The sequence below is a fragment of the Scomber japonicus genome, chromosome 6 (genome assembly GCF_027409825.1).
Source record: "Scomber japonicus isolate fScoJap1 chromosome 6, fScoJap1.pri, whole genome shotgun sequence".
NCBI lineage: Eukaryota > Metazoa > Chordata > Actinopteri > Scombriformes > Scombridae > Scomber > Scomber japonicus.
Genome location: NC_070583.1, coordinates 20290038 through 20314015, shown reverse-complemented (window position 1 = coordinate 20314015; position 23978 = coordinate 20290038). Strand labels below are relative to the sequence as shown.

The 23978-nt window shown below is 38.6% G+C and overlaps 2 protein-coding genes across 2 annotated transcripts; both read right to left on the bottom strand.

Moving 5' to 3' along the window:
- Positions 1–1048: 1048 nt before the first annotated feature.
- On the bottom strand, positions 1049–3626 carry lpar6a (lysophosphatidic acid receptor 6a). Its single transcript, XM_053320791.1, has 2 exons — positions 2871–3626; positions 1049–2785 (listed from the first exon to the last, which is right to left on the bottom strand). Exon 2 carries the CDS (start codon positions 2782–2784, stop codon positions 1675–1677), a length of 1110 nt encoding a protein of 369 aa, XP_053176766.1. The 5' UTR covers position 2785; positions 2871–3626; the 3' UTR covers positions 1049–1674.
- A 9558-nt stretch (positions 3627–13184) lies between these two features.
- rcbtb2 (regulator of chromosome condensation (RCC1) and BTB (POZ) domain containing protein 2) lies at positions 13185–22213 on the bottom strand. Its single transcript, XM_053321064.1, has 12 exons — positions 21749–22213; positions 20468–20602; positions 19332–19482; positions 18673–18839; positions 18420–18578; positions 18058–18165; positions 17815–17957; positions 17332–17522; positions 16628–16754; positions 15204–15343; positions 14949–15079; positions 13185–14837 (listed from the first exon to the last, which is right to left on the bottom strand). The coding sequence occupies exons 2-12, from the start codon at positions 20591–20593 to the stop codon at positions 14697–14699; spliced, it is 1584 nt and encodes a 527-aa protein (XP_053177039.1). The 5' UTR covers positions 20594–20602; positions 21749–22213; the 3' UTR covers positions 13185–14696.
- Positions 22214–23978: the final 1765 nt, after the last annotated feature.

Below are 23978 nucleotides of genomic sequence, written 5' to 3'. Positions count from 1 at the left end.
ATGTCAAAATCGTACTAGTTTGTTTTCATAACAGCACAGGTCTTTAACCCTATCCCTGACCTGCCCATATGGCCTCAGAACCAGAGTTATAGATGCTATATGAATAAAGTGCCGCTGGGTGACCTTCAGGCTATGTCAATAAAGTTAGAACACCAGGTTTCTGTTATTCTCTCTCATGCTGTGTGAACTCCTCACTGATGCCATATCACTTGTAAATTTGTCCACAGCAGGACAAATATTTCACACATCTGTTTTTCCAGTAAAATGTAAAAAGGATTTACTAAAACTTAAATTTACCTTGTATGCTTTTCATACATGGTGAGAATTGTGATCTTTAGTTGATCAAAGACACCCTGATTTATTGTGAGGCTGTAGGGACTGTACTGTTCTGGTGCGGAAGACCAGCCTTGTCAGAGATGATATTATAAACACCATGTCCTTGTGGAGGAGGAAAACAAAATGTTACAGGATGATAAAATGGAATTCCTATCTAGGTTAAGACACTACACTGGTTTGACTCCTGTCTAGTCCCAACTGATCCACTCAGTGTGTTTGAGCAGACATCATTCTCTTATGCATTAAAATTGTGCTGTTCTCTACAAAGCCTATTACATGTGTTTTTGTTTTGTTTTTGTAATGCAATGTAATAGTCTGTTCCTGGCAGTTACCATTAAATAAAGACTTCCTCCACCAGTTGTTACCACACAGGAAGCTGGCACTCCCCAGTGGGGGTCAGAAACACTTCATCCGACTTCCTAGTTCTACTTATTTGCCACCCCATTTGCATGCTACATAGACAATAGAATGTGAATAACTAGTTCAGTGATGTAAAAGAGGTGCTTGTTTGCTGTAGTGCGAAACACCACACTCTCCACCTGACTTCTGCAAACTGAAGTCTGTCATGCAGGTTTGACGTTGTAAATCAACAGGTATGACAGGTAAAAGTCAAATTTGGGTCAAAATTTCAACATTTCAAATGATTTAAATTCCACAGAAAAAAACCCTGAATCTAACTGACAAAAGGTTTCAAGTACAACTGGTTTGTTTTAGACAGTACATGACTTTTATTCATCACTGTGGCATGAGTGCAGTGTCTGAAATTCTGTGTCAGTGCATTAAATTGCCAATAATAACATAGAGTCTACAATGAAGTGCCGCCAGAACAAAAAATGCACTTCTATTTGTAACGTACAAATAAAACAAGTAAAAGGCCCTGTACAATCTGTAGCCTGATATACATGTACGTTAATTTAATAGATACTATTCTAAAGTTAGCACCGCAACTTACCACAGAAATGTACAGATATACAAGCACATGTAGCATTCAATATCATAACTGTCCTGCTGTTCAGCGATCACATTTCCTTCCAGGTCACTGGCAGAGTCATTTAACATAATACAATTACAGTATATTCCACAGGTAAGTGATATTTGTAAGCAGTAATAATGAATCCACAGATGTGAACAAAGGGTCATAGAGTAATACTGCAGAACACAGGATGTCAGTGCCAGGTCAGTATGTTTGCCCTGAGATGAAGACTGAGATTATATAATACTTCTTTGGCAAGTCACATAGCACAAAAAAAATCAATTTCCAATGTTCTCAAGGATGTTTAGATTTCTATGGAAGAATGGATTTTGATATCTCTCATGCTGAGTTTAGCAACCCCACTGTCACACTGACGACTCATTGTGAAACACTTTAGCTTTAAGATTCTTCAGGCTGCACTGCAGGTTGGAGCTAGTTTCTGACTGCAGGGCTTCTGAAAACTTGACATCATATCCACGATTGCTCTGAGACTTCCTTTTGATGGAGTTCTGGATGGTCTCTGAGGTGAAGTAGTACACAATGGGATCAAAGCAGCAGTTGGACACAGCGATACAGAGGGCTATTGGGTAGATGGTTCTGACCACGGACTCCACAGAACAGCCCTTCAAGGTTTTAGTGCGGACCAGTGCATAGAAAACCAAATTTACATTGTAGGGGATAAAACAGAAACAGAAAATAAAGAGGTGCACAATTATCATGCGCAGGATCTTTGTTTTGTTGATCTTTCCCCCACGGCTGATGGTTTGGGGTCGACGCAGGGTCTGCAACACCATGATGGAGCAACATACGTTGAGAAGCAGTGGAATGACGAAGCCCACAGTCTCTATGAAGATCACCACCTTAGATAGGTGAGACTTCCACTGATGGGAGGAGAAGTTCTCGAAGCAGAATGTAGCATTAGCGTCGTTGTTCTCTTTGGAGGTGGTATTCAACATGAACCCTGTGGGGAGACTCCCTGAAAGCACCAGCACCCACACTGCAATGCACACTATCCTAGCATTGCGCTTGGTCCTAATTGACCTGGAGCGAAAAGGGTGCACAATGGCCAAAAAACGATCCACGCTAATGCAGGTGAGAAAGAACATGCTGCCATACATGTTTGTGTAAAACAGCGAGACGGACAACTTGCAAAGCACGTTTCCAAAAGGCCAGTTCTGGTTGATGAAGTAAAAGACCCTCAGAGGCAGGGTGAATACAAACAGCAGGTCAGAGACTACCAAGTTTATCATGTAGGTTGTGGTTTCATTTCTCAGCTTTAGAGAGCAGGTGAATATGTACATGGCCACAACATTGGTGATTAGTCCCACCACAAACACAATGCTGAAGATGGTGCTGTATAGCGGGTACTTAAATCCATCATTCTTGGAGCAGACAGTGTGTGAGAAGTTATTTGACGAGATATTTTCAGTCCATCGCGGAGGGACATTGTCAGTCAGGGGGGTAGTGGTGTACATTCTGAGAGACAAAGAGTGGAGTGATGAGGGGTGTCTATTATATAATGGCTATATAATGAACAAGCTGCTCTGAACAATGAACCCACCGTGAATGGCAAGTAAAGAATAGAACAGTCCTATCTCAGGATACATTGGAAGACATCTGAGACTTCAGGACATTAGCAGAGAGCACAACTGTCCATGTTAAAGTGGAGTGCAGCACATGGTCAACATCATCCCCTCCCCTGATCCTCATGTAGTTATGTTGTGGGTAACCTCATGTTGAAAAGACCCCTCCCAGAGGACAGAAACCCAGGCTGGAGCGTCCACCCCTCCCCCTGCCCTGTCTCTCGACCAGGCTGCACCCCACAAGTTCCAAGCTGAGCTTTACTTACTCAGATAAATCTGTCACACAAATGCGTCTCCTTTTCACTCAAGAGGTCCCTCACTCCCTGGAGTTGCTAAATCCACAAAAGGAATGATGGCATATCCAAATCCAGGTCCGTTAGGAAGGTGTCCTCATGGCAAAATCTCTACCCTTTGTCAAAACTCAGTCTTCTGTTTTTGTCCTTTTCAGTTTCAAAGCAAAGTTGTCATCAGCTTTTCACCTCACAAGATCTTGGCCGCAAATTATCAGACTGAACTGAAGTTAAGTTGCACTCCTCCTGTTCGGCTGTGTATAACAATCTAAGTGTGCCTTGGGGTTTGTTTCCTGCCCCCACTCCCCTCTTTCTCTCTGTTTCTATTGCTAACAGACTGAGTCACTCAGTTTCTGTTTCTCGATCTCTTTTTGTGGTTTGTCTCTGCCTCTGACAGCCTCAGGGCTGCTGCTCAGCGTGCATCTCAGAGTGGCTGCTTCTTCTTTGTGCCGGTATCACAGACAGTTTTTGTACTTTGGTTGAGGAAAGAGCAGCTGTAGTAACTCCTCCCCTGCTTCCTAGCCAACTCCTCCTACTCTTTTGTCTGCTCTTATAGTTAAAGAAGGAATGAACCAAAACAAGATTTCATTGTGAGAAAATTCATCAAGACTGTGTAACACTCTTAATATGTACACTCATTTTATGAACAGATACTAATACTTTTAAAATAAATACTTTGATTATGACTTATATTATTTAAAACAAAACAGAACAATATAATATCTGAATATTGAGTCAAGAGGCTTTAATTGCAGCTTCACTGTGAATAATACATTTTACAAATTAACAATTTAAGCACTAATTTAAATAGTGACCATTCTCTAAAAATGCTATACAAAAATAGTAATATATACCATCAATTTTTTAAAGCAGTTTTCTTTATGTCAACTTAAGTATAGAATGGTTCTAATGTGCCTTTCTAATACCAATAATCTCTGGCTCAACAATTGTTTTACGACAAACACATTTTCAGATACTGAAGCATAAAAAGCTGCATTATGCGTTGTAACAAATATTTCTAATAACCATAGTAAACAGCCACCTCTTTGTGACTTTTCTGGCTAAAATGTGACATGATGAGTGAAGATTAAACATCTTTGAATTTATGTTTTGAACTTCCAAAACACTGTGTACCCCTTCATAGCATGAGATATTGCTTTGATAAATGACAGCATTTCTTGGTAACCCAGTTCTTAAATGTCAGTCAACCTGCTGATAAAAGCTTGAGGTCAAAAGTACCTGAAAAGTGCCTGAGGTGACTGCCTCCACAGGTATGATGGGAAGTAGGGGAAAATTGAACTGTCTCCTTGTTGTTTCTGACAGCCTGTGTGGGCAGCAGCACTGCTTAAGAAGAACAGCATTTTATTCAGTGAGGGACATTGTAAATGAGACTGAACAGAGAGCTTCCTCTATTCAGTGGCTTTTCAGCTGTTCTTGTCAGTCCATGCCAACAGCTTTCTCTCTTAGTGCACTGTGAAATAGCATTCAAGTTCTCCTTTACTAGAAACTCTCCATTTGGCAGTCAGTAAAAACATTGAGGCCTTTGTTGTGACTGAAGTAGCTTAGCAGGGAGGAATGTGAAGTTTATAAATGATTAGTCTCAGACAAGTTGAAAGCCCTCTCAGCTTCTTGATCGGCAGTGTGGTGAGTGAATATTGTAAATTGTTGGATTGTATATGTATTGGGCGGTTGTTACTGTGTCAAAAGGAAGTATACAACCGGGTTGGATTCCCCATCAGTAAATGAATGTCTGCCAGACAGATACAAAAAAGTGTTTTTCTGACTAATTAAAATGTCAACACTGCCTTGTAGCTCACATTTAAATAAAACCATGCAAAGATAAGATAACTGATTTCAGCTGCTGGAAATTGGTTATAATAATATTTTATAATTTGGAACTGACTTCAGTCACACAAACTTTGTGCTAATGATACAAACTTGCTGCTATCAAGGTGTCTCCGTTAAGCACATTACACTGATGCTCTGCAGATGATTCAACAAGCTAACTCTACCTCTGCAGGCGTTGCTCACGTCGGCATCAAAAACATAAAAAATCAGTCCAAGATTCTCAAAGAGAGTTTGTGCGCCTTATGGACAGGCTACTGGACACCAGGAAGCAGGTAAACCCCCATTCCCCCATCTTCGTCACCTATATGCCAACTCCACATCTAGCTATAGGGTCACTGCATGAACAAAGACAGTCTTAAGACCCACTAACCTATGCATTCTGTGTTTTCACCTGCTAGGTCAGATAATGTAATGAGAGTCTGCTGTATTAATTCCAGTTCATCTAAGCCCCTTTATTCCAGCTGTCTTTGTTCTTTTAAACTCTCAGTCCATGTCAAAGAAATCCTTCAATTACATCTGGTAACCTTGATTTCCTACTCCTTACTGGGAGCTGGCTTAGTGCTCCCCTCTAGTGGAGCTCTGCCCACCCAGTTATAATTTTATGAATGCACCTATGTTAACAGGCTGTGTTGATTTGATAGAGTCATTATAGTTGGTGACTTCTGGTTGGTAACATTCATGTTGACAGTCCTTTGACACACATGACCGCAGACACACTCTTGATTTAGTTTCTACTCTGAATATGTCTCTTAACTTCCTGAATTAACTTTATTGAGTCTCTAACCAGAAATGTGTTACTTTTGATGCATCCTTACTACCTACTAAATGTAAAATACATTCTTGCATCCTTGATGAGCTGTACACAGCCAGTTTTCTCCAGCTACTTTTTCAGCCTGGCTAAATGCCCTCCTTATTTCCCCAATATTAATGACCTACTTAGCCAGTTCAATGAATTGTGTACATCAGCTCTTAACTTTTGTGCTCCGTACATTTCCAGGTGGCCCCATTAATTGATACAACTTCTTGGATCAATGACAACATCAGACAGCAAAGAAGGTAATATAGGAAGGCCAAAAGCAATCGTAAAAAATCGTAACTTGATGTTCACTATCTCCATATAAAGGAGTTATTGACTAAACTGAACCAAACCATTAAAGATGCACAAGCCGCCTACTTTTCTGGTTTGATTAACAATGCCCCACTCAGCCACTCTATTTTACTGTCTGACATTACTGTTATTTCCCTAAAGCTCCTTTTAAACATTATGCCCCTTCTCCAGTCCCTGTGATACAGTTCCAATAAAATTTCTAAAAACCTGTCCTTCCTGTCGTAAGTTCCAGCCTGCTTTCTATTGTCAACTATTCTCTCACATCCAGGTCTGCGCCTGACTATTTTAAAATTGCCATGTGTTCAGCCACTCCTTAAAATATCCATGCTTGACTCATCTCAGTTTGAGAATTATAGACCAATCTCCAGTCTTTTTATAAAAAATGCTAGAAAAGTCATTATAGACCATCTCCTGAAGTTGGTTGAGGGTTATAATATCTTTGACAAGCATAGTACTCAGACTGCATTACTAAGAGTGGCCAATGATGCGTAATGACTTAAGAGTGACTCACTACTTCTTATGCATGCAAACTAACTGAGTTTAACACCATTGATTGAGCCATTTTACTAATAGGTTGCATAACTGGGTCGGCATTTCTTGTGCTGTTTTAAACTGGTTTCATTCTTATTTGACAAATAAATATTTTAGTGTTTGTATCAATAATCACATGTTCTCCCAGCTCCCTCGGTCTGTGGATGTCCCTCAGGGGTTGTTCCTTGGACTAAACCTCCTGGGTAATTTGTTCAGCCACTTTCATGACCTGTCATATCAGTTAATCAATGACTCATGGATGTTTGTCTATGCCAAATGCAATAACCTGAATCAGGTGTCTTCGCTCCACGATTACTTAGCTGCCATCAAATATTGGTCTCTTAATTTCCCACGCCGAAGCCCTGATCAAAAATGTTCTTTTAATTGGACCTGAAGACTTTACCACATCAGTTGATCAGTTTATTGATCAATTTCACTGAAATATCAGATCTACCGCTGAGAATCTTATCATCTTCGACCAGTATATGGTTTTTGACTCTCATGTTACCAAGCTTATCCAGTCCTGTTTTCTTCAGCTGAGAAATATAATACAAATCAGATGTATCTCATCTTCTACAGATCTCAAACTATTAATTCACAACTTCATTTTCTCCCATCTAGATTATTGTAAATCCCTCTATACATGCCTCAGTCAAGCTGCTCTAATTCATTTATAGTTGGTTAAACATGCAGCTGCCCCCCGTAAAATACAGAATACACTACAGGAACCTGTTAAGGACATATGAGGCCCTGCATGATCTTGCCCCCAGATACATTTCTGATCTCCTTGTTTCTCATTCCATTTCTCGACTACTTTATTCCAGAAATCCATCTGTCGCTCCAACTGCAAGATGAAAGGTTGGTGTGCCTTTGCAGTTTTAGCCCCAAACCCTGGAAATCATCTTCGTCAATCCATCAGATTTGCTGCACCTTTTTGGACTTGTTTGAGCAGCTTCATAAACCCATCTTCATAGTCAAGTCTTTTTTATAGATCTCCATCCCAGTTGTATGTTTTAGTTTGGTCTGTTTGTCATTGTACTATATTTTATATTGTAATTCATATTTGCTATATTTATCTATTCATTTATATATTTCGTGCATGTGTGTGTGGAGCATTTTGTAACTGAGTGTTAAAAAAAAAAGTGTTATACAAATAAATCTTTACTTACTTATTTGAAATGTGTGTTCTTGCTTAGTAACATGACACTAATCCAAAGATGGTTAATTTTGACTTCAGAGAGTTGCCAACAATAGCTAAACAAATAAAGGAAAATCTTGCAGAGAATCAAAGAAACAGTGGGTGTTTTATGGCCAGTGTGCCTCTCTTTGTCACTCCACCACAGAATAAACACCATCAAGGCTAAAGTAAAATGTTCAAGAAAATACAAAAAAACCTGTACTATTGTCTTTCGCTCGCAAAATAGTTCCATCCAGCACATAAAAACAAGCTCTTCACATGCAAGAATGTGGTCGCTAAACAAAAACATGTGGTTGAAATCCCTGGACTGTGAAATTTCTCACAATGCCAGGAAACTGTCTGGCACCCCCAAGGCCAAGACTGAAGGCTTTCAAATACAAGTGCACAATGTATGAGAAAGATAGTAAGTGACATAATATTGTTGTGTAATAATCTTCTCTAGCAGACACACGTGTGATCAGATGCCAGATACAAATCTGATGAGGGCTTCAACTGTGGCTAATCAAAAACAAGCAGAAAAAGAGCTGCAACATGAATTTGACTACAACAATAAGGTTTTATGACTTTGTGAGCCGACTTTCGTGAATTAAATGGCAGTGCCAATGCCTAACCCTAACCCTTGAACAGAACCCAGTTAATCCACACATCTAATCAGCGAGCAGTGTTCACGCCAGGTGATGCAATATAGCTGCGGACTCAGATATATCTGAAGGCAGACTTTGGCTCAAAGTCATCCTTAAAAATTGACAATTTGGAAAAAACTGAGGAGCTTGTGATATTATCTCCATCAGGGCCCGTAAAGATAAGGGAAGCTGCACTTTTCTGAGAATGAATACTGAGTTACACTGAAATTAAATGGTGAGTAACCTGGAAGTTGCGTAGCATGGAGGACTGAGTTACACTCATTATTGTGAAACACTGAGGAACATTGAATACTGTGAAATAATGCGTAGCAGTAATATTGTGAAACACTGAGAACGTAGTCAAAACTGAATACTGAGAAACTTCTCTCTTCAAGTCACAACTGCAGCGTTCCCAGGGCAGAGCGCAATTGATTTCAATTTCTCTTTGCCCCTATAATGCAATGCACATGCGTAACTTGCACAAAATGCCACTATTACCTTGCACTTATGTACTTTGTACTCACATGTAGCATCTCACTTGATGTTATTCAATCAGTGAGTCTTTTATGAGTTATGAGTCAGTTCTGCATGAGCTTGTCTAGTCACCACTGCTGTAGCTCTGAAAGAAAAAAGGACAGATATAGTGTTTAATGACACTCTGTAAATATTGTCATGTTCATGCTCAGGGCATCTGTAGTATGGTCAGGATTTTCCAAGGTATGATCAAGATTTGCTATATATTAAAGAATGTTAAATATTGCACTGAAAACAGTTACTAGCTTTGTGTAACTCTGACAAATGAAATATATAGATGTGTCATATATACTGTATATGACTTGACACCTAAAACCCAGAGCAAAAGAGTCTTGGCTAATGTTAGACAGAACAGGAAATGGCACTTAAGACTGCTAACATAAAAAATAAATTAATAAATGAATTACAACATGCAAAGAATGAGAGTTATATTTAAGTTGCTAATGAAAATGCATCTTATGTTAAAGTTAAAGTTGTTATATATCTGTGTTTTGAGTCTAAATGTTTGGCCGTTTTTCACCAGCTAGTTGCACATTTATTTATCTGCCTTTGAGGTTGAGCAGGTGAGATTAGCGCATCTAAAAATAGCAACAAAACAATTATCAGCAACTGAAAACTGCTGTGGAGAGACAGCCCTGCAAGTAAATAGGCCATAAAACCAAACCAAGACCTAAATGAGGGCATGGTTTCTACAGTGACACGATATCAAGTACTGTTTATGACTACAGCAACAGAAAATGAGCAGGCCAAATGAAAACTGCTGAACAAATGTGTGACTTGACAAAAGGGCATTTTGGACCAATGGTGGCTTTGCTGTGTCTTGAAAAGTTTTTGGCTCTTTCTCTCACTTTCACCTTGGAAACCAAGACTTCACAAATGTTCTGTTGGCATCCACAAACAACCAACCAAACTGCAGTCCATATGCTGAGGCCAAGGAAGAGCTCCAAGACTGCCACAGCAGCACAAAGTCTCAGTGGCAGTCTTTCTCAAAGGATCAAAATGTAACTATATATAATAATCTTTCTCAAATGAGCTTAGAAACTCTAAGAGAAATGGGGTGGCTAGTTTAGAATAGTTGAAATACCTTAATTAAGCTGTTATTAGGAGTAAAATATGTTGATCCAGTGTTGAGACTTTTGAAACACCTCATTCCTGCATGAGGTATATGAGCAATGCAAAGTGAGAAAAATAATGTATTAGTCCTTATCTTAACTTCAAAAGTTCCTATCAGAGTCGTGACATTTAAAAACACAAACATGAGTCTGCTATGGGCCTCTGTGGTCCTTCACACCGCCTTATCACCTTAGAGCTTTTCACTGCTTTGTAAAACAAATTATCCCCGCCCATTAATACTTCACACCCCCTGCCCCACCTGACTGCAATGGTACAGTGTTATAAAAAGCCCCATCAGCACACATCTTAACAATTTAGTATCAACTTGTTTAACCTTCTTAACGAAACCGTCTTCTTATTGGTGAAAAGCCACTAAAGCATCTGCATTCCAGGCTATATTTGGAGTCCTGTGGGTCCTGTGGGTGCTACTATGCACCAGGATGACCAAACCAAACTTAGTAACAAGTCTGAACTCCTAATTACTGAATATATAAGAAATAGTGAATAACTTAATCAAGAATTGTGTAACAGATAAAATAACTGAGACTTTATTGTTTATGAATCAGCATCTAATGATTTTGGATTTGGTGTAGCTTATTAGAGTATAAAGTGTAACTGTTTTCTAAATTCAGCACACACAGATGTATGTGAGTAAATGGTATGTGCCTTAAACCGAAAGTATTTAACAAAGTCCTAAGTTAAGCTCTGTTAGTTCAAAAGCAACATGAATGGGGTCATCCATTTTCCTTGCACGACCAGCTCAAACACCATGTTCGGATTTAAAAACTTTAACTATTGTTCTCTTTTTTCTGCATACAGCTTTAGTTGTATTGAACTATTTTTGTCTAACCAAACATAGCTGTGGGCCTACAGATGGTTTCATTTTAATGCTGCACCATTAATTAACATGTTTAGCAGCATATTGTCACTATGTCTGACCTGCCTGTTAGACTATTTATTTTAATTTTGTCTCGAGGGGAAAACAAACTATACTGCATGCTTGAATACAAGCAAAGCAGGCATGTCTGAGGGAAATACAAGTTAGCTGCCACAGGTTTCACAGACACTAGAGCATGAACCTCAAAAAGTGAACAAATGTTCAAAGTTATTGCATACAGAAATTAGTGCTATACAGGATGTGGTGTTTGCCACTCTGTACTCATCTCAATGTGCGAGCTAAGGCAACAACCACATAGAAGCCACTAGCTGAAGATACAAGCGTGCGGCACCTGTTAACTGATGCCAAACTCCTACTATCAAACCAACACCTCCTGCCTAATTAGTCATGAACCCAGAGCATAGCTTTATTTTCAAATAAAGCAGAAATAATGTAGACTATTCTTAACTCAAATAACAGGAAATTTGGGACATTTATTATTTTTAGTGTAGAAATAAATATCCACATTTACACTTGACTGCACATGAGTGCAATATGTAAATACCTGTACTACTTAATATGATTACTACATGTCAGGAAACACTGGAGAAATATTGTACTTTTTTCTTAACTATATATATCTGACTTACATAATGTGTTGTCACCTTATAAAATATTTATACACTGTGGCATTGCTACTTTTAAGTACAAGTAAGTAAAGAGCTTTATTGTAACCAAATTAATGCATCATTTAGATACAAAGACAGGGAAGTCTCTGTATGTGGCATTGTACCAGTTACTGTTAACAGCTGTGTACATTTCCTCATCTTTTATGTGAAAGTGTTACACTTGCATGTCAGTTATGTTGAATAATGTTGTGTGACATGTAGACTTTATCTACATGACATACCAACTTAGCAGAGAGCCTCTGGTAACTGTGGTTTAAAATGAAAGGAAATAATAAATCATCATCTGAGTACCTCCATGTTTTGAAACTCATCACACTGGGTAGTCACTGAATATCACACTGGACACTAAGCATGCACACACATAGTACTATTTGTTTTGGGAGTAGGTGTTAGCAAGAAGCAAGTAATACATTTATCATTTAGAAATTGCTAATCTGGCTTTTATCAGGCCCAAATCTTCAATCTGTTAGTGCTCAGTATATTATGAGGCTTATAATGTCCACTTTTTGGTGAGACTGTAAAATTGAGAGTCAAATTAACATATTCTTGGATATTGACATTAATATTTTCAATTTCACAGATGTTATCTTATTTACACAACAAAAGGTATTGGATTCAATCATGTTGTAAGATGTTCCTATTATTTTGGCCACATTCTGTCATTTTCGGGCAGGTATTTGCAATCTGGAAGAAACGTGTCTGAATGATGTGATACTGTAAAGTTGCACTTGAGGAAATAAACAGGGACACATAAAGAATAACAAGTGCTTCCTCTAGCAGGAAGACTGTGAAATCATGACTATTACATCTCAATGTGCAAGAGTCAGATTACATTACATGGGACACATGTTCAAATCATTTCCTTCACTTCCTTGCAATAATGAATGACAATACTAGTTTTAGTTAAATTAGTTAGTTACATTAAATTAAAAACAGAATAATATTATAATAATAATACATTACATTAACACTAGAAAACTTTGAAAAATGAGTAATTCTTTTATAAATGGTGTACTGTGAATTACATCATCGTAACCCTCCTGATGTTTTCTAACTATCACTCAATCCTATGTTAAGACCTTTTTATTAGCCAACTTATACAAACTCTTTCCGCACATGATCATAAGAGATGTGAAACCCTCTGCATCTGTGGGTCACAAACTAAGAAATTTGTGAAAATTTATTTTCACACGCTATCTACAGTAGATGCTGAGCAAGCGCAGATATGCATGTGAATGAAAAGGTGTTGGCGAACAAGCGAGCACAACACCCCCCCCCCCCCCCCCCCCCACCCCCGATACATCAAACTGCTGTTAAAACTGTTTTCTTAAAAGATGTGTTTTGCAAAAATGTTATGTTGCTGTATGGACTGAAGATCGCTTTCAGTATTATTACATTGTATATATGTACATGTATGTCAAGACTTTGGCAGACCAACACACAACACACATCATATTATTTAGTTTTTCATTTTATTACATTTTAGATTGTCAAATGTTATCAGAAGCATCTCACAGCATTTTCCATACAAAATGTGAACACAGGCAGTTTTTATTAATTATCAAAATTTTCCAAAAAATACAATAATTGGCTTGTTAATGCAAAAGCATTTTGTTCAATTCTATTCAGACAGATTTAGAAATCTAATGTGGAAATATCTACTAACTCCATTTAAAGACCATGTGGTCCTTTATGAGACTTGGGGGTCATATTCAACACAGGAGGTCTGCAATTAGACTAGGCCAGCACTGTTTCATTACCACAAAGTGCTATCAGGGGAAAGATATAAATAAACACTTGTAATAAAAAGGAGAAGTATGCTGCAAAACATATTAACGATAAAAAACAAAACAAAAAAAAAAAACAGCCAAACTTTTGTAAACATACCAAATTGCAAGGAAACCCAACTGTAGAATCAGCTGCATCTATACTGTAACATCACAGCCAGGGTACACAGGAACCAATATGCTTATAATAATAAGTCAGATACTGTTTCCAGCTGCACAGAGGTTTAATCTGAACACAAGTAAACATGCATTAGGATGTCCTTTTCTCTCATAAAGCATGACTGGATCTGGTCTGGATGCACATTTTCTTTCAGTCTGCAGACATAGACCAAAGCCACTGTCTGCAGCAGAAGTGTGCAAATGTCAGTACATTAAACAGTAACCACAAGTTTGGATGGCAAAGGTGAATAACTACCTTATAAAATGTGCATATGCAGTTAAGTGGCAAAGTTCAACTAAGACTGAGCGACAACTGATGTATTATCATTTACAAACTATAAAAGTTCAATAAAAAAAAAAAGGTGTCATTAAGTTGCACTTCTCTAACACAGAGGAACAGCTTGCAATTGTTATTCTCACTCTAACACTACTTCTCAATCTGGAAAGTTTGAGAATCAAGGCTTCAAAGAAAGCAGCACAATGTGAATATTGTTTATTGTTGATCACTTCCTGTCACTACTGATCAGACATATCATACTAGTACTAAATGCAAATTGCTTTTTTTGTTTTCACTTCACTGAAAGGTCGGTGTGATGAGAATTATTTATACCTGAATGCCAAACCCTTACATTGCAATAGATTATGTTTCAGTATAGAGCATTTTCAGCTATCCTGCCTCAAATAGCTGGTTGTTACTATGAGGCAGTTGAACATAGTGTCAGTTATAAAAATGAAACGGTAAGATAATCACTGTTGCACATCTTTCTGTTCAGCCTCTGCGCAGTTTGCTTTGGACTATAGATGAGTAGTTCAACCCAATATTTATGTCTCAAGCATCTGTCGTGTTTAGGCTAGATTTAGAGCGGTCACACAGAAGCATTAGTTACAGGGTGAAACCTTAAACCATTTGTCTCTCTGGTGTTTATATCCCCAGCAACAAGGCTCTGAAGAGCTGATCATCTTGGTGTTTGGTCTAGGGTCGACTCCCAGGACCTCTGAGACCTTAAAGCTCATCGTGTTGAGTCCATCTCTATGAGGTCGCTCTAGTCAGTTTTTGAAAGCCCCGTAGCGGCTGGCTTTACTAATGAAGTTCTTGAGCAGCTCGTGGTCCATTTCTGCAAAGGCCTGGGTCTGCGTGACAGCTGTTAGGTGGTTGACGCAAAACTTGAAGCAGAACTCCTCCAGGTCCTAAAAATGAAGAGGGCTGTCTGGTCAGTGCTAATGACTACAACTAACTAGCTACTGAGAAGCCCCTCGCCAGCATGGTGTTTGATTGTGTGTCAGGGGCTATAAGCTTACCCGGGCCTCATACTTGACAGCAGCAGAAAGCAGAGTGATGGCGTTCTCCTCAGAGATGCCTCTCTTGATTGTTTCCTGGCACAGCCTCTTCAGCCTCGTCTCTCTGTAAAACGTAGCCAGGTCGAGTAACCCTGCGTAATACACACATAAGGACAACACACAGATAAGTCTGTTTAGGAGTTCTGCTCTGACTTATTAAAAATGTTATCTAATGTACTCAAGTGTATAAAGACTGAAGTGCATGACTGGGCTTACCAATAGCGTCCTCTGGTGGTAGGTTAATAGTGTCTGTATAGAGGTACTCCAGAAAGGCTCTGTACACCAGATATGAGAACTGATGGATTTCTATGGTGTCTTCATCTGTTTCATTCAGAAGTGCACGGAAATGTTCACACCTGGAGAGGAAAAAACAGGGATGCTACTCACATGACATGACGTTAAAAGAATGCCAATGCATGCTATAATACACTTCCATTACATACATTTCCTGTGTTTGTTTCTTCCAGCCTTTGAATTACAAATAATGTTAACAATATTTTTCAACGCTTAACTCAAAACACTGCCTCTATGTAACATCTTCTCAGGACACAGTCGAACAAACAATCGAGTCTTCATTCTCTAAGTGCATCTCAAACGTATCATTTGCATCGGATCTTGGCAAAGAAGTCCGTTTTGCGCTGTTGCATATTCGTGTGAGCGTGAGCACTAAAGGTTGACGTTGCAGACAGTCTGGCTCCTTCCTACTGACAGTGCAAAAGAGCAAAGGACTGGAATGCAGATACTCTGTGTTCAAGCAAGGTTATAAAAAGAAAAAACGGGAAACAATAGGTCTGTCTTTGCTTCCCCATGACATTAACAGGAAAGACAAGGCAACACTGTCTCACAGATGGAGTTTATATATAGGATTACAGGAAGAGCATACATTGGGTGTATGTTTAATTAATGATCACAGAGAAAAACAACTCAGTGTGTCATTATGGTGGCACAATTCTTGATTTTCTGTTACTGTAATTAACAAACACACAATTCTGCAACAACAAAGTGTGTTCCTGTTCCCCTGACAATCCCAGTGCAGTATAAGCAAGCATAAGCAAGTTCATTAGGATCATGCAAACAACCTCTGAATGTGAAAAAATCACTCATGCGTGCATAATGAAAGTCAGAATGGAGAAGTAGACTGCTCTATTGAGAAAGACAGGAAACCCCTCTTAAATACAAAACACATATAATCACAGCCAGTAAGAAAATAGTGCTGTAGCCCCAACATCAGAGAGCAAAACCTCAAGGATTATTATCTGCACCGTAACATCAGTAATAAAGCAGTTTTTTTTTTTTACTGTGGTCTTGATTTTTATAAAGACCACAGTAACCTAGGAAGTATATTCTTAACATAAAATAAATTATTGTGTGTGAGTAAATGCACACAATGATTCCCACAATGTCAGTGCCGTGTTAGTTACTCATAATGTCATGTTATTTGATGGTGTTTGTGGTTCATTTTTCAAGGAGCACACTGCACTAAAAAGAGTAAACAGTGAGTATATATTAAGTTGTAATAACCGAAGGCGAGAAAATAATCATAATTGCATTATTTAGCTTAACATTTGTGATTCACGCCTATTTGCTAAATAATAATAATAAAAAAAGAAGCAGGAGTTCAGGGTGTGGGTTTTCTGTACCTGATTTTTAGCAGGGCTTTGTGAACATGTATACACTTTCCATCAACCAAGAACTTCAGGTCTGAAATCTCTGGACTGTCAAACTCCTTCTTCAAAGACTGAGCAACAGTCAGGTAGTCATCACCATCTGGCATAAAGACAGAAAGAATAGTTTTAGTTTTTTATAGAGAGAACACAAAAAAAAACCCAATATGATTAATGTTTGATAAGGCCTGTCTTTGTAACTGGGTAAATGCTAAGTGATGTCTATTACAGTCCTGTAAACATTAGCTAACTTGGAACTTGTTAGGTTACACATTTCTTCATCATTTCCTGATTTTTACTCTTGTTTTAAGCTATAGTGCAATGTTGTAAACACAATATTACACACACAACTCTTCCTAAAAGTCAAAATCCCAGACATGGCGATTAAAAATGATGAAGAAATAGACGCTCTAGACTACACAGATTAGACACCGCACTTGTGAGAGCGCAGATGATTTCAGTGCTGTGTTGGTTTACGAACAAATTATTCAGAGGGATGTCATTCACTTCACAAATTGGAGCATTTCCAAAGAATGGAAATCCTACAGGAACATGTTTATACTTCTCTGTCTGAGTTCAAATTAGATCAGTCAGTAAACAGAGTTTCCTGTTTATTTCTTATTCAGCCTGTTGGAATTAGTTCCTATGATACATACAGATATGTATCAAGTGTCTCTTACCTACTGAGAGGAGGTGCCACGTGACTGCTGGTGTGGCGAAACAGGCAAAAACGTCATCCGTGCTGCTGAAATGGGTGAGGTGGGGACTGGCCACAGCCTGACCTCGACACTGACCCCACATGAGAACCTGGCCGCTCTGGGTCTTGGCGGCAGATGTGTGGCTGGTGTGACATGCAGCCACCTCCACTATCCTGTGATGAAAGCAGAATCCAGACCTCAACCTACAACTAATGCATAAATGTTTTATATAGACTCTATGTTTTAATGTATAATACAGCTAACGAACAGGCAAAGATGATGGACAAGTAAAAGTAGATTTCCACTGTGTTTTTCATAGAAATACTTCACTAGAATAAGCAAGGGGTCTTGATGCTCGGGAAATTCTACTCTCAGGACCTTGTCATGCTGCCCTTTCGTGACCTGATGTGGCAGCAGAGAGGTGTCGCAGCTAATTTAGACTGGGGTTAGAGTCAAAGTACTAACCTCTCCTTGTCTGTGTTTATTAGGGTGGGAAGAGCTTGGTTACTCTTATTGCCTGTTCCCAACTGCCCATATGAGTTGGCTCCCCAGGCGTAAACAAACCCCTCATCTGTAAGCGCCAATGTATGTGCATATCCACAAGCAACCTGTATATAGAGAAAATAATATAATAAGAATACAGATAACCAGAATACATCATTACAAACAACAAAGCTTTATGAGATTCATCTCTCGCTAGGCTATTACCTGGACGATGTTGACACCTTGGAGAGCAGCAATCCTGCATGGGGTCTGCTGATTTCCATTGTTGCCCAAACCTAACTGGCCATTGCAGTTGTAGCCCCAACCATAGATCTACAAAAGGGAGCATTAATTGGTGCAACTTTTAGATGCATGTGGGTGAAAATCAGCTCATAGTGATGTGACATTTTTATATTAACTGCGTGTTATATAAATGTTCCTACTTGGCTGTGATACAACTTTGCATTACCCACCCAACCCACTTAAAAATAACTAAAAAGCTGCTGAGTGTCAAATTTTTGGCCGTGTGAGGGGGCACTGATTTATTTATTCATGTTACACATCTGCAGGTTGATGTCAGCTATTACCTCTCCATTGTCCAGCACAGCCATAGAGCAAAGCTGACCACAGGCTATGTTGACAACCACTTTGTTTTGCAGGCAGCTGCTGACCCGGCGTGGTGTCGGCTGGTTGGCAGTAGACCCTGAACCAACTTGGCCAGAGTTATTGTAACCCCATGCGTACACCTGAATACAGAGATACATATATGTTAACGGTCCAAAGATACACCCAGTTGAAGCAGATAGCAGCTAAAGAGATGAAAAAGTGAAAATGGATTACCTCTCCATCATTTGTGAGGGCAATAGTATGGTGTGAGCCACAGGCCACTTCTGTTACTCTCTTGCTAAGGAGATTGGTGGACACCAGGGCAGGGGTGAGTCCGTGGTTGGTGGTCCCATTGCCAAGTTGGCTGTAGCCATTGTGGCCCCAAGCAAACACCTCTCCATCTACACAGTAGCAGGTAAACTCTCATTTATGTTGTCTCAGTAGTTAATGTTTTATAAACAGATAAGAAGAAGTAGACCTCACATTATTTACAGCTTAGGCTCAGCGCTGCTTTCATTAGATATCACAGGGTACGGTTTGTTTAAATGTCAGTTATGAAAAACAGCTGCTTATAAAGAGAGAATAGCAAAAAGAAAATAGAATGTGAGAAACTAAACTGAAACTTTAACAGTATATTAATAAATAAGATTTATTTCTATAGACCTTTCTACATTGGGCCTTTAAGGATTACAATAAATGCAGTCTGTTTACCTTTGGATGTGATTTTGTGCTACTAGTTTACCAATAAATACCAAGAGGGCAACTTTCTGTAGGGAAACACTTTAACTACACCTGCATCCTATTTTAGTTCATATCATTTTGTTTGTGTCTGTGATGTCTTCTGAGGAAATTCCCCCTTGAGGACAAATGGGATATTTTCTGAACTGGATTACCTGAAGTAGCGACAACCACATGTGGTCCTGTTCCATAGCTTAGGGACACAATCTTCTTTCCACACAGGACATCAATTCTGCGTGGCTCGATAGTGCTTTGAAGATCTCCGAGCCCTAAACAACCACTACAATTGGTGCCCAAGGCAAAGACCTGCAGAGACCAAAAAAACACTGTTGAAAATGGTACTGATACTAATGCCTCGTTCTGATGTTTACCTATATATATATTTATTCACGAGTAAACACAAAATATTTGGAGAGAAAACATACTGGGAAGAGATTATGGATGATCTTGGGATGGTTCAGATTGGAATAGGTTCTAAAACTCTTTTTTAAAGTTTTTTTTTTTTATTGGTACTTGAATTGTATTGATGACAGGATTATTATATGTATTATTATCATCAGTATTATTATTATTATTATTACTACAATCATTATCATTGTTATTATTATTAACATATTAATTTCCAGGAAGATATCATTGAGTTTATATTGTCATGCTGGTGTAAACATTGCTGTTGCTGTCCTATACACGCTACATTGTTCTACTTAAACCATACATAGAACTTACTGATTAAACAGCAATATTGGACTACTGCTGCAACCCATCAGTAATCTTTTGAGCCATTATGTTTATAGATATGCTTTAATTGTCTGATTTCCAAATAGTTTGTAAGCTGTATAAAATGTAATAAAAATTGTGCTCTAAGGATACACTCAATGTAATGTGCACCACCACCTTAAGTAAAATCTACCAGATTATATTTTTTAAATTTATTTTTTGCTGCACTTGACTGCTGAAACATCAACTGTTTGGGCCCCAGGGACAAACAACAGAGCAAGAGCAGAAAGACGAGGCATGCAGCGCACCTTTCCACAGGATAAAAATGGAGCTTGCTCGGGTATTAGGCCCATATGGCTAAAGATAGTCTCATTCTATCTGCTTATCCCTGTGCCTGAAACTGCACCTGTATAAACCGGCGAGTGAGAGGCTTCCAGCGTTTTTCGACTCACTTCCCAACACAAGATAATAACCAAACCAATATTATCATAAGGGAAATTAGGTCTATCAAGTCTTGCAATACAACTTCATGTCAAGAGGATTAAAGCACTGTTGCTTAGAGCACATGCGTTACCTCATCGTTAACTGTGACATAGAGGGCTTCATTTGCAGCACTGCCAAAGACACAAGCCTGTCGGATAAGCCGTAGTTCCTCAGGAGGAAGGAGTGCAAACACTGGCCACTTCCCCACGTCCAGCATACTACTCAGCTGTAAAACAAGGAGAAAACACAGTCAAACAGGCGTGAATATAGGTCATCCATTTCTCAAGGGGTGTGGAAAGAAAGAATAGATCCATAAGGTGATATCCAGCAGCAGGAATATGGTGTGATGGTTGTCTTTTTAAAGCTATTAATAAAATATGAATGGCAACACAAACCACTACTGTTGCTGGTGTTTTTATGTTACAGTTATTAAACACGTCTAGCAAAAATCTGACCAAAAGAAGGTCAATTTAATATGCAACAAACTGTGAATATGAAATTAAGTATGATCCCGTCTGTAGCAGCAAATGCATGAAATAATAACTGGTTCTGGCTATGTACAGTACCTGAGCACTGAACCCAGATTTGTAGACAGATTAAAACATGTTTACCTGTTCACTACAGTAAACCCATTAACTTTTATTCAATTAAGAGTGAGTGAAATCCACGTTGTGTCAGCCCTACAGGTTTCATTCCTCTACTATAACTAAAGTCTGGTAACTTACAAGAATGTCAACATACTGAACAAGGACATGTTAAGATACTTTCAATTTAGTAACAGTCTACATAAATTGATTTGATATGAGCTGTCTAAGTCCATGAATTTAATGAAGATCATTCATCAAGCTCATCAGTTTTTAAAGGGTCAATATATGTTCACTTGTCTTGTTGTAAAGCTGCTTCTCCAAACTCATATTAGGCTAGGTTAAAAGCTAATGGCACATGGCAATAATGTGTTTAATATGACAACACTTTCCCGCTATGTTATGATGTGCAGCTATCTGCCATAACAACCATTAAAAGTGTCAAAACGGTGTTTGACACGCTGTCATATCGCCCAGAAGTACAGTATATTAAGTGTCCCTCGGTAGCCAATAATATGAATCCTTCTTCCCCCCCAAAAAAACCACACTTCCACCGCCTCAAATCATCAGACAACGCCTTGAGTTAGGGGGAAGCGCCAAAGCGAAAACAAACACAACAACGCATAAAAAAATCAAACAAGATATGTTGTTTAGTGCAGCTTGCAGCTTAAGGTTGTCAAGCTAACAACATACAAGTAGTTGACGCAGCAGTTTTTAACTATGAGCTAAAAACAAATGCTATATCAACACAAACTATGAAGCTAATGACCGGAAACTGTTCACGTTACCTTGATGTTGTTTGTAGCTAATAGTATTTCGTCCGGCGGTGTCGTTTTCTCATCGAGAGAGACGTTAGAAATGTGCCAGTCCACATATTAATTTGGAAAATTACGTCGCGGATGGGATCATCTCGGCCGTCGGGTATGAGACCCACCGGTTAAAAATTTTGTTGTGGTGGGTGGCGTAGCGAGTGACCGATATGCATGCAGATACCTATAGAGGGGGGTGAGTAACACGGGCTGTTTTCTGTAACTACAATTTACAGATGTCCCCTAAACGCGTCACATTGCAAACCAACAGTGGACACTAGCTAAGCGGCTGCGCACAGAGAAGCTACTCAGTTACTGCAGCATGCAACTCAAGACAGATTTTATCCCCTTGACCGGGTCGCTAGAGTAAATCTTTTCTATTATAAACGCTGCTGAACCTTCACATTTACTGCTCAGGGTGCACCTTAAACCTAAGGTTAGCCTGACACGCTAACGTTACACCACCGAGTAAAACAAAACAACAAAAAAAACACCTTACTTCCTGTAGTTCGACGGTGCGTTCATAGACAATCTGAGCTGAGATTTTCACATGTTTATAATGTTCATAACTTTATTACATCAAATGTGTCTTCCTATTCGTCGTCTTCTTCTTCTATTATTATTATTATTATTAGTGTTATTATTATTATTATTATCATCATTATTGTTGTTGTTATTATCGTTGTTATTATTATTATTATTGTTGTAGTAGTTATTATTATTATACCATCAGGCATCAGACTGTACAATACCACAGCTCCCAGTACCTCCCACTTCCACTACAAAAGACTGATGTTGTCCTTACTATGTAAATCCCAAGAACATTGCACACATGTTTATAATCTCAGAAATGTATGCATCGCACATTTATATATTGCAGATTGTTTCCTGTATATACAGTACTGTGCAAAAGACACTATCATACAAACAGAACATACAGGAAATATGTACACAAAATGTAACATTAATTATTAAATATTATTATTAATTGGGGCTCCATTCCATTTAGGTTTAAGAGAGCCAGGTTCCTGCTATTGCTCCAGTGTAAGGGGAGGTCTGAATACTTACCCACTTTAGCCTATAGAAGCTGTTTTCTTTTCTGTTTTTTAATAGAGCATACACAGTTCTTGTATTTTTTGGTTGTATTCTAATAAAGAGACTGAGATTATAGCATTGCTAAATCAACAAGTCTAATGGTGGCCTACTAGACTTGTCAGAGAAGACTGTGTGTCTTCAGCCGCCATTATCTGTAAATAGCAGGAAAATCTGTAAATTTTAGTTAATAATCTGACATTTCCACATCATATTTTGCAGCTGACACATCAAACTCCCTCATTACTTTGCTTATAGTCCGTAGATGTACAGTACTGTGCAAATGTCTTAGGCCACCATTAGACTTGTTTTAGCAATGCTATAATGACCATATATAATTATTTCTCAGTCTCTTTAATAGAATACAATCAGAAAATACAGGAAATGTGTATGCAGTATTAGAAAAAACAGGGGAAAACAATAGAAAAGAAAACAGCTTCTATAGGCTAAAGTGGCAAGTATTTAGTGTGACTCCCCTTACACAGCAATAGCAGGGACCTGGCTCTCTTAAACCTAAATGGAATGGAACCATTAATTATTAAAATAATTACATTATAATTAATACTAATAATTAAACATTTATGTTAAATTTTGTGTACATAGTTCCTGTGTTTTCTGTTTGTATGATGGTGGTGGCATAAGACTTTTGCACAGTACTGTAGTTATTTTATATTTCATTTTATTTATCACTTTCACACTGAACGCAATGTCACCCAATTGTGCGTGGAGATTACATATATTTACGCTGCTACATTTTTTCCACTGTACTACTTGTGTACTGTTTGTGAATTTGATTGTGAATTTCTCCTGAGGAGGATCAATAAAGATACATCATATCTTATCTTATCTTATAAGTTGTAGTGATAGTAGTAGTAGTACCTCCTCACCCAAAGTATGTGAAGGAGTGATATTGCAGGTCCTTCCTCCTTGCAGCTGTCAGACTGTGCAACCAGCACTGCTCCCAGTAGACCTCACACACCCCACACCCCAAACCTGGACAGTTTCACAAACTGCACTTTAATGTACATGACTATATGCAACATCAGTATTTTTGGTACACTATTACTTCAGTTCAACTGTGTATTATTTGTTCACTTTAAAACCCGTGCAATAACAA

Excerpts from the sequence above, each read along its gene's own strand:
- lpar6a (XM_053320791.1), bottom strand. The coding sequence starts at position 2,784 with ATGTACACCACTACCCCCCTGACTGACAATGTCCCTCCGCGATGGACT.
- rcbtb2 (XM_053321064.1), bottom strand. The coding sequence starts at position 20,593 with ATGCTGGACGTGGGGAAGTGGCCAGTGTTTGCACTCCTTCCTCCTGAG. Across the intron at positions 16,755-17,331 it reads GTGGCACCTCCTCTCAGTAG|ATGGTGATGACTACCTGACT; the intron begins GTAAGAGACACT and ends TCTTTATGCCAG. Across the intron at positions 14,838-14,948 it reads CTGTCAAGTATGAGGCCCGG|GACCTGGAGGAGTTCTGCTT; the intron begins GTAAGCTTATAG and ends CTTCATTTTTAG.